Source organism: Pan troglodytes, chromosome 19 (assembly GCF_028858775.2).
Source record: "Pan troglodytes isolate AG18354 chromosome 19, NHGRI_mPanTro3-v2.0_pri, whole genome shotgun sequence".
Taxonomy (NCBI): Eukaryota; Metazoa; Chordata; class Mammalia; order Primates; family Hominidae; genus Pan; species Pan troglodytes.
In genome coordinates, this window is record NC_072417.2 from 36,688,992 (window position 1) to 36,702,662 (window position 13,671).

Here is a 13,671-nt window from a genome sequence, read left to right on the forward strand (position 1 = left end):
TATATATATGTATATCATTGGTTCTGTTTCTCTGGAGAACGCTAATACAAGGGAAGTGTGATTCAAATTTTCTTTTCTTTTTTTTTTTTTTTTTTGGAGATGGAGTCTCACTCTGTCACCCAGGCTGGAGTGCATAACCCCCCAGGCCCAAGCAAGCCTCCCACCTCTGCCTCCTGAGTAGCTGGGACTACAGGCATGCATTACAGTGCCCATGCCTAGCTATTTTCTTTTTTTAGACGGAGCTTCGCTCGTTACCCAGGCTGCAGTGCAATGGCTGTTCACAGGCATGATCCCTCTACTGACCGGCACGGAAGTGCTTCATTTCTGATCTGGGCCAGTTCACCCCTCCTTAGGCAAACTGGTGATTCCTCACTCCTGGGAGGTCACCATGTTGATGCCAAATTTAGTGTGGACACCCAATTAGCATTGTGCACTAAAGCCCAGAACTCCTGGGCTCAAATGATCTTCCCACCTCACCCTCCCCAGTAGCTAGGACTACAGGCACGTGCACACCTGATATCTCTGAGCCTTTACACATGCTTCTTTCTCTGCCTCCTCCCACCCCAACCCAACTGTCTTCTACTCTTTCTTCAGGATTCAGCATAGGTATCATCTCTTTTAGAGAACTTTATCTGTCAGGACTGATTCAAGTAATAGAAACTTCCTAGCACTAACAAGCCAAAAAGGGAAAAAGGGATTTAATATAAGAGTATAGAAGCATACTCTTCCTTGAGGAAGGAATCATCCAAAACCAAGCACTCCATTTCATTAGGACTTTATCTCTTGTGTCTGTTCTTTCCCACCCTTAGAATCCCAGTTGGCCTCTTCAAGTAGCTTTGTTACTGCCTATCTATACTTCTCGTTCTTCTCCTCTAGACCATAAGTTCCTTGAGGGCAAGACTGTACCTTTATTAATTTCCTCATCCCCAGAACTTAGCAGAGTACACCCAACAGAGTTCACAGGTGGTCAAAGAGGCAGACAAGTAAACTGGCCCTTAATGCACAGCCCAGCAAGTGTCCTTGAAAATGCACATTTTCAAGGTGCTTCCAGAGCCAGAGGAGATAGAGAGGACTCACCTCCCTATCTGGGCAGTCGAGAAGCTTCAGGAAGGACACAGGCTTATGCATTGCTTATCCTTTGATTGGGGGATCCAAAGGAAAGTCCCATACAATGCATAGATTTTTTTTTTTGAGACAGGGTCTCACTCTGTCACCCAGGCTAAGTGCAGTGGTGCAATGAGGGGTCACTGTAGCCATGACCTCCCTGGTTCAAGTGATCCTCTCACATCAGCGTCCAGAGTAGCTGGGACTACAGGCATTCATTACCATGTCCAGCTAATTTTTTTTTTCTTTGTAGAGATTGGGTCTCACTATGTTGCCCAGGCTCTTCTCGAACTCCTGGTCTCAATCCTCCTGCCTCAGCTTCCCAAAGGGCTGGGATTATGGGCATGAGCCATCACACCCAGCCACAGAGAATCTCTTAAGAGACGCTCCCAGCTCCTTGGGTCTCCATTGAAGTGAAGAGAGAACATCCAGTGTATTTCTGCGTGTTGCTTGAAGACAGAGGAAAGGAACGAGTCACAGAGCAGGGGACTTGGTGCTCTGTTTCTGTAACATTTCAGCCATCTGAGATTTCATTCAGTTCCTTTTTTTTCTTTTTGATACGGAGTCTCACTCTGTCACCCAGGCTGGAATGCAATGGCGCAATCTCACTGCGCCCGGCCATTGACTACTTTATCTTTCACTCTTCATTTTTGAAGAGTCTGGGTCAGATGTTTAGCAGAATGCCCCTAATTAGTATTTGTCTGATTATTTCCTCATAGTTAGATTCAGATTAAACTTTTTTTTTTTTTTACAAGATGCCATTTGCATGATGCTGTGGGTGCCTTTTCATTGCAATGCCTCCATTTCAGATGTGAGAAAGTTCTGGGCCGGTAGGGCATTTCAAGCCTAGGTGTGTATGGGGGAGGAGGGGATAGATGTTCATCTATGCACCAGATCCTCAGATCCCCAGGGTGGGTTGCGGGGAAGGCCCAGGGAGCTGATGGATAAAGCCACAGCTTCAGTCCTGGCAGAGTTCACTGCCAGGGATGGCTGCTGACTGCGGGGCACTGATGGTGGGCAGCCAGGGCTGAGGTGCAAACTTCTTCCCACAAGGAGTTCCAGGTGTTCAGTGGCAGCCAGTTCCTCAGTTAATGGGTCACCTGCTGCTGCGGCCACTCTCTGTTGATGCAGCTACAAGGGAAATGAAGAGGGCTGAGGGAGGTGGCCATGCCAATGCTGTCCTGTGGAGGAGAGGGACAGCAAAGGGACAGGCGTACAAAGACAGAGGGTGCCATGGCCGGGCGCAGTGGCTCATGCCTGTAATCCCAGCACTTTGGGAGGCCGAGGCAGGTGGATCACTTGAGCTCAGGAGTTCGAGACCAGCCTGAGCAACATGGTGAAACTCTGTCTCTACCAAAAATACAAAACAAATTAGCTAGACGTGGTGTCACAAGCCTGTAGTCCCAGCTACTTGGGAGGCTGAGGTGAGAGGATTGCCTGAGCCCAGGAAGAAGAGGTTGCAGTGAGCTGAGATCGCACCACTGCACTCCAGCCTGGGTGACAGTGCAAGACCCCACCTCAAAAAAAGAAAATTAAAAAAAAACCACAAAGACAGAGGGAACCAGAACAAAAAACAGAGTGAAAGAGTGAGAGCCAGGGCGTCAGAGGGAATGCACACACCAGCAAAGGAGAGAAAAGTGGAGGGACAGAGACAGAGAGAAACCAAGAGATTCATAAATGGCAGCCCACAGAGAAAAGAAAGCACCAGCTGATATGCCTCACTCACAATTTGCAAGTCCCTTTCTGAGGTTCTCTGGCTTTGGCCTTTGTGGGACAGTCAAGAGAGTCTGTGTTTATATCTGTCAGACTCAAAGGGCACAAGTGTTTCCCCCAAGGGGCTGTGCGGGGGTCACCTGCTCAGTCTGTACTTTTCCAAACACAGAAATTCTCCTTTGTGCCCCAGAAGCCAGGTCCTGGGCCAGCAGTTTCCTGCCGGAGCTCAGCATGTCTCCTCTTTTTTCACAGGGCTGTCGGCATTGAGGAAGCCCTACTGGTAAAGAGGAGGAACAGGAGAGAGGCAGACAGAAGGGAGGACTCAGAGAAAAGAAGCCACTAGAAATAGCCTTCGCTCTGGAGTGGGGAGGAATCCAAAAATCCCAGGAGCTGCCCAGCGGGTGTGACCTTAGCTAATAATAACAGGCCAGGGTTTTCTCACGAGAAAAAAGATCAGCATAGAGCACGGTGGAGGGAAAGAGAAGCTGCTCAGCCCCCACACCGCGAGGGGTACGGACAGCACCCAGGGGTTCTGCCAGGGCCAAACTCCTCTAAAAGCTCCTGGGGAAGGGCTCGGTTAGGGGAACCCAGAGTGGACAGAGGAGACTTTTTGGCAATAATGGCATGTCTGTGCTTTTCTTTTGCAGGAAGAGAAGACAACGAAAAGAGCATACTCAGGAATCAGGAATCTTTTGTGGCATCAAAGCTGAACCTAAGTGAAGAAGCAATTTTCTGTCCTCTGCCCTTGGCCAAAAGAACACCCCTCAGTTCCTGCTTCTTACTAAGCCGGTTGAGGGGCGTCAAGGGGCTGGACAGGACACCCCGCAAACTTTCCAGCCATTCCTGCTGTTCCTTCTCATTGGGGCAAGTGAGGACAAATCTCCGCTCTGGGGTGACAATGGTGAGTCCGGCTTTCCAGCGATTTCCTCGGATGCCCTTGGGCAGGTCTTCATAGGCTTCATATCCCTGCTCCTTGTTCCCAAGAAAAACCTGGCCCTGCTCGAAGGCATCCTGAAAATGGAGAATACAGGGTCATCAGAGGGTGCCCCCAGGGCAGAGGGGCCCTGCAGCCCTGACAGCCTCCAAGCTTTATTTTGGGAAAGGGGTATGAGGTCCCTGCTGGGATTTCTGCTAAGTGGGACCCAGAATTTGAAAGATCAAAACCCTAAAATAAATCATACACATCATCTATTGAAAAGATACTGAGGGTGGGCCTGGTAGTTCATGCCTGTAATCCTAGCACTTTGGGAAGCCAAGGCAGAGGATTGCCTGAGGCCAGGAATATGAGACCAACCTGGACAACATAGTGAGACCCCTTCTCTACAAAAAAAAATTATTAATTATTATTATGAATTGTTTTTGGAGACAGGGCCTCACTCTGTCACCCAGGCTGGAAGTGCAGTGGCACAATCATGGCTCATCCCAGCCTCAACCTCCCAGGCTCAGGCAATCCTCCCACCTCAGCCTCCCAAGCAGCTAGGACTACAGGCATGCACCACCACACCTGACTAATTTTTAAGTTTCTTTTTTTTTCTTTCTTTCTTTTTTTTTTTTTGAGACGGAGTCTCACTCTGCACCCAGGCTGGAGTGCAATGGCATGATCTCAGCTCACTGCACCCTCTGCCTCCCAGTTTCAAGCGATTCTCCTGCCTCAGCCTCCTGAGTAGCTGGGCTTACAGGCACGCACCACCACGTCCAGCTAATTTTTGTATTTTTAGTAGAGACAGGGTTTCACCATGTTGGTTAGGCTAGTCTCGAACTCCTGACCTCGTGATCTGCCCCGCCTCAGCCTCCCAAAATGCTGGGTTTACAGATGTGAGCCACCGTGCCTGGCCTTAAGTTTCTTGTAGAGATGGGATCTCATTATGTTGCGCAGGCTGGTCTCGAACTTCTGGGCTCAAGCGATCCTCCTGTCTCAGCCTCCCAAAGTGCTGGGATTACAGACAAAAGGCAGCACATCCAGCCCTAAATTTTTTTTTTTTAATTAGCTGGGCATGGTGATGCATGCCTATATTCTGAGCTACTTGGGAGGCTGAGGCAGGAAGATAACTTGGGCCCAGAAGTTCAAGGTTGCAATGAGCTGTGATTGTGCCACTGCATTCCAGCCTGAGTGACAGAGAGAGACTCTGTCTCTAAAAAAAAAATAAGTGATACCTAACATTTACGGAGCACTTATTAAAATCAGCATCAGGAATTACAATGCTTTATATATAGTAACTTAAATAACCATCATGGCAACCTCTGGGGAAGGCATTCTTATTAAGCCTGTTTTTCAGAGGAGGAAACCGAGGCACAGAGCGCTAAGTACACGGCTCAAGGCAACACTACTACAAGTGGCAGGGCTGAGACCAGAGCCCAGACAGTGGGGTTCTAGAGTCCACCACACTCCTAACTACTACACGTCACGGCCTCTTGGTTAGAAGTGAGCCCTGGAGACTAGAGGAAGAGATACACCATATTTAACTACCATGGGCAGCATTTTGGATACTCATAATAGACTTTCTGAAAGCGAGGAGAAGCTTCATGCCATAGGAGATTACTCAAGAGAAACAAAAACAAGGGGTAGAGGTTTTCCTCTCAAGGTTTCTCTAGCTCTGGGGCTCTGGGAGATGTGTTTATCTGTAGCTTTCACATAGTGCCAGACAAGCACCACCCAGCTCTGTTTGAGGAAGCCCTGGGGAGGGAGCAGGAGTGGCTCTTACCAGTGGGTTCTTGTAATAGAGCAGCCTCCGCTCATGGCAATCCAGGGCGAACCACCTTTTCTTGAAAGGTTCTTTCTGCTGCAAAAGAGGGAACTTCTTACCACAGATGACCAAGTCAGTTTCTGAGGATAGAGGTCAGGGGCCAGCCCAGCCCAAACCAAAGGAGCTGGCCAGTCCCACTGGTTCTCCAGCCCAGCCTCCTCAGTCAGACATCCTAGTGCTTCTCCCTGGGGCCTGGACAGGAGCCCTCAGGCTCTGAAGGTTCTGCCCATTCCCCTTCCAACCCCACCATACCCTTTGCCAGCTTCACCCTGCTGCCTCAACTTGGAAGAGGCACCTTCCTCTTTCTCAGGCTGTAGACAAAGAAGCCGGAGAAAAAGGAAGTTGGAAAAAATCAGAAGTGGCTACTGCTTGGCAAGGCTGAAAGTGCTGGCCTTGGCCAAATTCTAACCTAGGTCAGGGAGAGAAAGCCCAGCAACAAGAACCAGGCGGAGGGCCTGCGCCTCTCTGAAAACAACCCTTTGACTGCTTTTTCCACCTGCCCAAGGCTTGCTTTCATGATTGCCTAACACAGGAATATCCAATCTCTTGCCTTCCCTGGGCCACATTGGAAGAATTGTCTTGGGCCACACATAAAATACACTAACACTAATGATAGCTGATGAGCTAAAAAAAAAAAAAAAAAAAAAAATCGCAAAAATATCTCATAATGTTTTAAGAAAGCTCACGAATTTGGCTGGGCATGGTGGCTCATGCCTGTAATCCCAGCACTTTGGGAGGCTGAGGCGGGCAGATCGCTTGAGGTCAGGAGTTCGAGACCAGCCTGGCCAACATGGTGAAACCCCATCTCTACTAAAATTACAAAAATTAGCCGGGCATGGTGGTGGGCACCTGTAATCCCAGCTGCTCAGGAGTCTGAGGCAGGAGAATCGCTTGAATCCGGGAGGCGGAGGTTGCAGTGAGCCGAGATCACACCACTGTACTCTGGCCTGGGTGACAGAGCAAGACTGTCTCAAAAAAATTTAAAAAAGAAAGCTTATGAATTTCTGTTGGGCCTCATTCCAAGCCGTCCTGGGTTGCATGTGGCCCATGGGCTGTGGGTTGGACAAGCTTGGCCTAACACCTTTCACTGTCCTCTTAACAATCATCCCATAAACACATGAAACCTTCTATATACATTAAACCATATTAAGTTCCCCAGGGAGTGGTAGAAGGTACCTTTGGCCCAGTCTTTTCCATGAAGCCTTGTTTGAGGTAGTTCCTGGTGAGGAATGGCACGAGCTGGGGAAGAGAGACAGACACTGACCCCCAACTCACACCCCAAGGCTCCAGGTTCCCGCCGAGCTTGGCTCCCGACAAAGGGGAAGTTTGAAATGGGGAAGGATGTACGCTCATGGCTCACAGTATTATATTTGGAAAGTGCAATGGTCGTAATATTAATATTTCAACAAAGCCAGTCGACAGCACCCCAGATGTTTGCAGAGCTTAGTGGCACGGCCGAGTTTTGGTTTAAGGATTCCTTCAGTAACCCCAGGGTGTGGACATAGGCAAGGCTCTGCAGAGACCCTCTTGGTGTCAGGCAACATGTTCTGAGGGTCCACTTTGCGTCAGGCTCCAGGTGCAATTCTCAATCACCCTGCGAGGTGGGTATCACCAGCCTCATTACACATCTGAAGAAACCAGGCCACAGAGAAGGCGATGGGGATTTTCCCAAAGTCACATCACTGGTAGCACAAAGAGCTGAGATTCAGGCCCAGGGCCGATGACACTAGACTGTACTCCTACCACTACACTAGGTGCTAAAGTATAAATATGCCAGGGCCCTCTGAGCAGGACCTTGGGAAAGGCCTGGTCAGGATTCTGACACCAAGCAACAAGAAAATAACAGCCAGAGGCTGGGTGCAGTGGCTCACACCTGTAATCCCAGCACTTTGGGAGGTCAAGGCAGGCAGATCACTTGAGGCCAGGAGTTTGAGACTAGCCTGGCCAACATGGCGAAACCTCACCTTTACTAAAAATATAAAAATTAGCTGGGCATGGTGGCACGCGCTTGTAATCCCAGCTACTCAGGAGGCTGAGGCAAGAGAATCCCTTGAACTTGGGAGGCAGAGGTTGCAGTGAGCTGAGATAGTGCCACTGCACTCCAGTCTGGGTGACAGAGGGAGACTCCATCTCAAAACAAAACAAAACAAAACAAAAAAGAAAAGAAAATGATGCCAGAGTGGACAGAGAAAGTTCTGAAGCAGAAGTCGGGAGACCTGGTTCTAATTCCAGTTCTGGCCTCCATCAGCTGCATTACCTTTGTTAAGACCTTCTGTCTCTCGAGGCCTTATGTCTCCCCTGTGTGATAAACAGCCTGGATCATGTGATCCCCAGCATCCCTTCCAGCCTGGCAGCCTACGCCCAGAGACTTTTCCAGGGGTTGATGATGGCCTCCTATGCTCTTAGGCATTAACCTGGAAAGTCTAGAGCTTCAAATGACAGTCCAGGCTTCAAAGAACAGAGAGGCTTCTCCAGAGCTCCAGGGCCCAGGGCAGAGGCACAGGGGAAGTGAGGTCTGGGGAACAGCTATGGGAAGTTTAAAAGGGGGAAATTTGTGAGCCAAAAATGAAAATATTAGGCCGGGCGCAGTGGCTCACGCCTGTAATCCCAGCACTTTGGGAGGCCGAGGCGTGTGGATCACGAGGTCAGGAGATCGAGACCATCCTGGCTAACACAGTGAAACCCCGTCTCCACTAAAAATACAAAAAAGTAGCCGGGTGCGGTGGCGGGTGCCTGTAGTCCCAGCTACTCGGGAGGCTGAGGCAGGAGAATGGCATGAACCTGGGAGGCGGAGCTTGCAGTGAGCCGAGATCGCGCCACTGCACTCCGGCCTGGGCGAAAGAGCGAGACTCCGTCTCAAAAAAAAAAAAGAAAAGAAAAGAAAAGAAAATATTGGTCAGATGCAGTGGCTCACACCTGTAATCCCAGCACTTTGGGAGGCCGAGGTAGGAGGATTGCTTGAGGCCAGAAGTTCAAGACCAGCCTGGGCAACATAAGTGAGACATCATCTCTATAAAAAATAAAAAAAATTTTTTTAACGTAAGAAAGAAGATATAAACTGTACTACTCCCCTTCTCCTAAAATACATTCCCTAGGCTTTAATTGTTCCATTTGGAGAAAACAGATGGAGTCCCGAACTGCTCAATATTCGGAATTTGAGCCAGCACAGAGCAAGCAGAGGCCTAGGGAAACCATTGGGAAAAAAAGGAAAGTCACATGGCTGGAGCACTGCTTCCTGTACTTCTGATGCCTTGGCTCGCTGGAGTCTCACAATAGCCCTAGAAAGTAGGTACTATCACCTAGGCAAGTCACCTCACCTCTCTGAGCCTCGATGCACTCATCTATCACCATGGCGACAAAACCTACTTTCTCTGAAGTCCAAGAGACCATATGCATTTATTACAGGACCACAAACCCCACTGGGATGCCCTGGGTTTCCAACATGTGGACCCCTAAAGCTTGAGCCAGGCCTGGTGATTGCTCAGAACCTCACACCATACACAGACATTAAATGGGAGGAAAGACACGGGATGGATATCAGGTACCGACAGTGGATGAGAGAGGCAGGGGAACATTGAGGATGTTGACCAAAGAGCAATTTCCTTTACATATGTCAGCAAAGATGGGCAGCTTGCCCAGATTAAATAAAGCTGAGCATCTGCACTTTGTCCTCCCTCCTCATAGTCAGCAGTCAGCAGTCTCCACTCCCCACCCATGGGAGCCAGCATTAACCAGTTCTGGGTGCAAACTCAGCAGACTGACTCAAGGGCTCTGACTCGGGCCTTGCTGGAATTGCTCCCAGAGAGCTGCCATCTCAGCACATCCCTGGGCCTGGAGGGGACCCTATTCCAGACAACTGGCTCCCTACAAACCTTGGAATTTAGGAGCATTTAGGCTTTCAAGGAAACTCTAATGGTTGAGATTAAGAAAATCCCAGCATTAAAATGGTTTTCCAGCCCCATCACTTATAAAATCCTCTTGGAGGGGAGCCTCTTGAAGAGGACCAGAGCATAGAATCTCAGAGGCAGAAGGGACCCTGAAGATGACCTGGACTAACCGCCATCTTACTTATATGGAAATAGAAGCTCAGAGGGGTGCCAGGACCTGCAGGGGTCACACAGCAAGTGAGCAATAGCGCATCCCTGAGAGCCCAGGCTTCCTGGCTTGAGACAGCATCCTCTGCCCTACACCATGCGGGCCTCCCTGGCCCAGCCTGAGATAGGGAGATGAAGGCCCCAGAAGTCTGGAGACAATCAAAATGAAGTTCTCGGCTCCCCATGATGTTGGCCATGAAGGGCATACCTGCTCCTGTTACAACTGTAATGGAGAGGATCCCAGGCTTTCCCAAGCCCAGAGCATCACAGGGCAAAGAGGGGATTTTAGAAAGGGAAGCACACCTTTGGTTATTCACCTGCCCTTCCTGGGACTGTATATCTCATCAGTGAAATGGAAATAATCACCCCTGCCTGGCTGCCATTTCACAAGACAAAATGGGCTCAAAGCACTCTGTAAGCAGTATGTTAGGGATCATTTCTACATTTTAGAGGGAGAAGGGTTCAGAAAGAGATGACCAATTGCTGAGCCCCTTGACACTCTTCTGAAGGGGAGACACTGACCAGCTTTTGGGAGGCCGCCTTGTCGTATGTGAGGCTGTAACCCCCGCAGGCTCCCCTGGAGAATGCCTTGGGCTTCCCTCTGAGCAGCCCAGCCCTCAACCTCGAGGTCTTGCTTGCAAACAAACCTAGTCTGGCTTCTTCTTTTTTTTTTTTTTTTTTTTTTTGAGACGGAGTCTCACTCTGTCACCCAGGCTGGAGTGCAGCGGCGCCATCTGGGCTCACTGCAAGCTCCGCCTCCCGGGTTAACACCATTCTCCTGCCTCAGCCTCCCAAGTAGCTGGGACTACAGGTGCCTGCCACCACACCCGTCTAATTTTTTTGTATTTTTAGTAGAGATGGGGTTTCACCATGCTAGCCAGGATGGTCTCGATCTCCTGACCTCGTGATCCGCCCGCCTCGGCCTCCCAAAGTGCTGGGATTACAGGCGTGAGCCACCGCGCCCAGCCCTAGTCTGGCTTCTGAGTGTCTTCGAGGTCAACAGACAGGGAAAGAAGGAGATGGCCAAGAGGAGATTCAGAAATTGGGGTCCGCATTTAGCTCACCTCAGACTCTGGGAGTTCAGGAAAGGCCATTTTTAGGTACTGCAGACGGGCTGCTCGGAGGGCATTGAACCAGTCCACTATCTCCTGCGGAGAGAAGTGCACAGGACACACACACAGCAGTGAGATGGGGTGGGTGGGGAGCTACCTCTGGTGGCGGGAAGCTAGCTGGGCATTGGGTGTGGGGCACATATATTCAGCACCTGCACACACCCCACAGCTCGGCTCAGGGGCATCCAGGGAGGATTGTGTCAGAGCCTCGTGGGCTAACCCGGGCAAGCAGGAAGCCTCTGACAGGGATACCAGAGCCCTGGAAAAGGATTGGGTGAACTGCACGGGAGTTCTGCAATGGCCTCGGACAGTGCTTTTCACCTTCTAATGCGTGCAAAATCACCTGAGGCTCTTGTTAAAATGCAGAGGCATATCCAGTAGGTTTGGAAGGGGGCCCAAGACTCTGCATTCCTAACACGCTCTCAGGTGATATGATGCTGCTAGTCAGTGGAATGCACTCTAAGGAGCAAGGCTCTAGGAAATCATTGTCCTCAGATGTCAAAGATTGGCATTTGGGTGGGGAGCAGGTATGCCTGGGGATGCTCCTCTAATGAGGATGCTCATGGCAACTTAGGCCAAAGCTGGCTTGGCCCCTTCTGCTGTCACTCTGAGAGAACATGTCCCTCAGCAGCCTGGGCCACCTTCATCTCCCACGTAGACAACCATGTATCTAGCTGGCCTTGATCAGCTGCTCTCCAACTGGCCCTCTCATGGCAGCCTGAGTGATTTTCCTTTATTTATTTATTTATTTTTAGATGGAGTCTCATGCTGTCGCCGATGCTAGAGTGTGCAGTGGCGCGATCGTGGCTCACTGCAACCTCCGCCTTCCGGGTTCATGCCATTCTCCTGCCTCAGCCTCCCGAGTAGCTGGGACTACAGGCGCCCACCACCACACGGCTAATTTTTTTTTTTTTTTTTTTTTGTATTTTTAGTAGTGACAGGGTTTCACCACGTTAGCCAGGATGGTCTCGTGATCTGCCCGCCTCGGCCTCCCAAAGTGCTGGGATTACAGGCGTGAACCACCGCGCCCAGCCTGTAGCCAGAGTGATTTTCTAATTACAAATCTAATCAGTCTGGCTTGGAGTCCTGTCTACTACCCTCAGAAAAAAAAGTCTTAAGTTCTTTACTATGATTTTGCTGTCTGAGCTCCTTCCATGCAAAACTATTTGCAATTCTCCCAACACCTACTGTTCCTTCCTCTCGGGACATTCTGCTTAGCCCGCTCCATCCCACACACACCTTTTACGTAAAACATTCCACTTATCCTGCAGGTTAGTTTTGATGTTGTAATAGATAGATTTTTGGTGCTTGCTCAGCCCAAGCCCTGCTTCTGTGAGAACTACCCCGCCTATCTTCACCCAACCCCAGTTGCAGCCCCATTTACTGCTGTGATCCTGCCCCTGCTTAACCACAGCAACTGGACCAGGCCTGGAGCAATACAGAGGCTGGACTGGGCTTATCAGATTCCTTCTCCCAGGAATTTGGAATTGAGAGGCTAAAGGCTTGTTCAAATAGTGGTAGTTTGTGACTTTGATATAATGTGGTGATTGAGAAAGTCATTTGAATATGGTTTAAAAGGAATGAAACCATTTCTCTTTCTCTCTCATAGGCGAAGCACACAGGCCTAGTATTCCAGGGATCTGTGCTCTCTTGTCCTGGGGTTCATTAAGGACCCTCTGGCCAGGTGCAGTGGCTCACGCCTGTAATCCCAACACTCTGGGAGGCCGAGGCGGGTGGATCACCTGAGGTCAGGAATTTGAGACCAGCCTGACCAACATGGTGAAACCCCATCTCTACTAAAAATACAAAATCAGCCGGGTATGGTGGTGCATGCCTGTAATCCCAGCTACTCGAGAGGCTGAGGCTGGAGAATTGCTTTAACCTGGGAGGTGGAGGTTGCAGTGAGCTGAGATTGCACCACTGCACTCCAGTCTGGGTGACAGAGCGAGACTCTGTCTCAAAAAAAAACCTTATGTCTCAGACACTAAGGGAATGGGGCCATTCCAGAAAAGACACACCTAGGCCTTCACCTTGGAAGGTCTCTCCAGTCATAATCTGGTGATCCTGGTGCCAAATCCAACCTGCATACATGTCTGTTTGGCTCCTAAAGTTTTGTTTGTTTCAATCCTCCATTCAGGTTTTCCTGTTTGCCACAGCCCCCTCCCCATCCCTTATGCCTGTCCATTTAGCTTTTAAATCACCCCCTGACTCCTGCAGGCAGGAATCTGGAGCCCTCATTTATGCCCATCTAACAGACAGGCTGGGGCATCAAGCAAAAGAGAAGAATGGCCAGACCCAGGTTGTCAGATGCACCATACTGGGCAGATAGGAGGGAGCTGGGTATCCTAAGTGCCAGAGACCTTGGGTGCCTCAGTAAAAGTCCTTATGGCAGTGATTGGCATGGAGAGGGGGCTAGGGCCATGGTGCTAGGGGCCCCTTGGGAAGGTCTAGTCCCTGCATCTGGTTCCTGGCTCCTGCTGCCAAGGGTCCTCCCTACAGCAGAGGCACATGGCGGGTAAAGTGGGTGCAGGGCTGTGACCCTGAGCAAGTTACTAACATGACTCAATAATGTGGGGCTTATTTTCAGGATTAAGAAATGATGGACAGCAATCACCAAAAGCAGTGCCCAGGGGAGTTAATAGATGGTCACAAAATGTCCAAAATGTCAGCACCCACCTTCATCCACCCCTACTCAGCATCTCTGTCCCCTGCCTAGTTATGTGACCCTGCTCAGGACCTGACCCAGCTTATTCTGTTATATTGGCTTATTCATCTCTGACTGGACAGATTTCCTGGACTATTAAATAGTGCTTCTCAGCCGGGCGCAGTAGCTCACCCCTGTAATCCCAGCACTTTGGGAGGCCAAGGTGGGCAGATCACTTGAGGTCAGGAATTCAAGACCAG

General features: G+C 50.0%; 1 protein-coding gene across 12 annotated transcripts in view; it reads right to left on the minus strand.

The window, feature by feature from the left end:
• Positions 1–888: 888 nt before the first annotated feature.
• ADAP2 (ArfGAP with dual PH domains 2) overlaps positions 889–13,671 on the minus strand; it is a 42,188-nt gene continuing 29,405 nt past the window's right edge. For 4 of the 12 annotated variants that reach the window (XM_016932040.4, XM_009432450.5, XM_054670088.2 and 1 more), the window contains exons 7-10: positions 10,720–10,803; positions 6,738–6,800; positions 5,520–5,597; positions 889–3,828 (exon numbers count right to left, since the gene is read on the minus strand). In XM_016932040.4, the coding sequence (XP_016787529.1) occupies positions 3,499–3,828; positions 5,520–5,597; positions 6,738–6,800; positions 10,720–10,803 (555 nt within the window). In that variant the 3' untranslated portion in view covers positions 889–3,498. The remainder of the gene's footprint in view (positions 3,829–5,519; positions 5,598–6,737; positions 6,801–10,719; positions 10,804–13,671) is intronic. The other 8 variants (XM_016932044.4, XM_001174772.7, XM_054670087.2 and 5 more) reach the window with 7 other exon arrangements.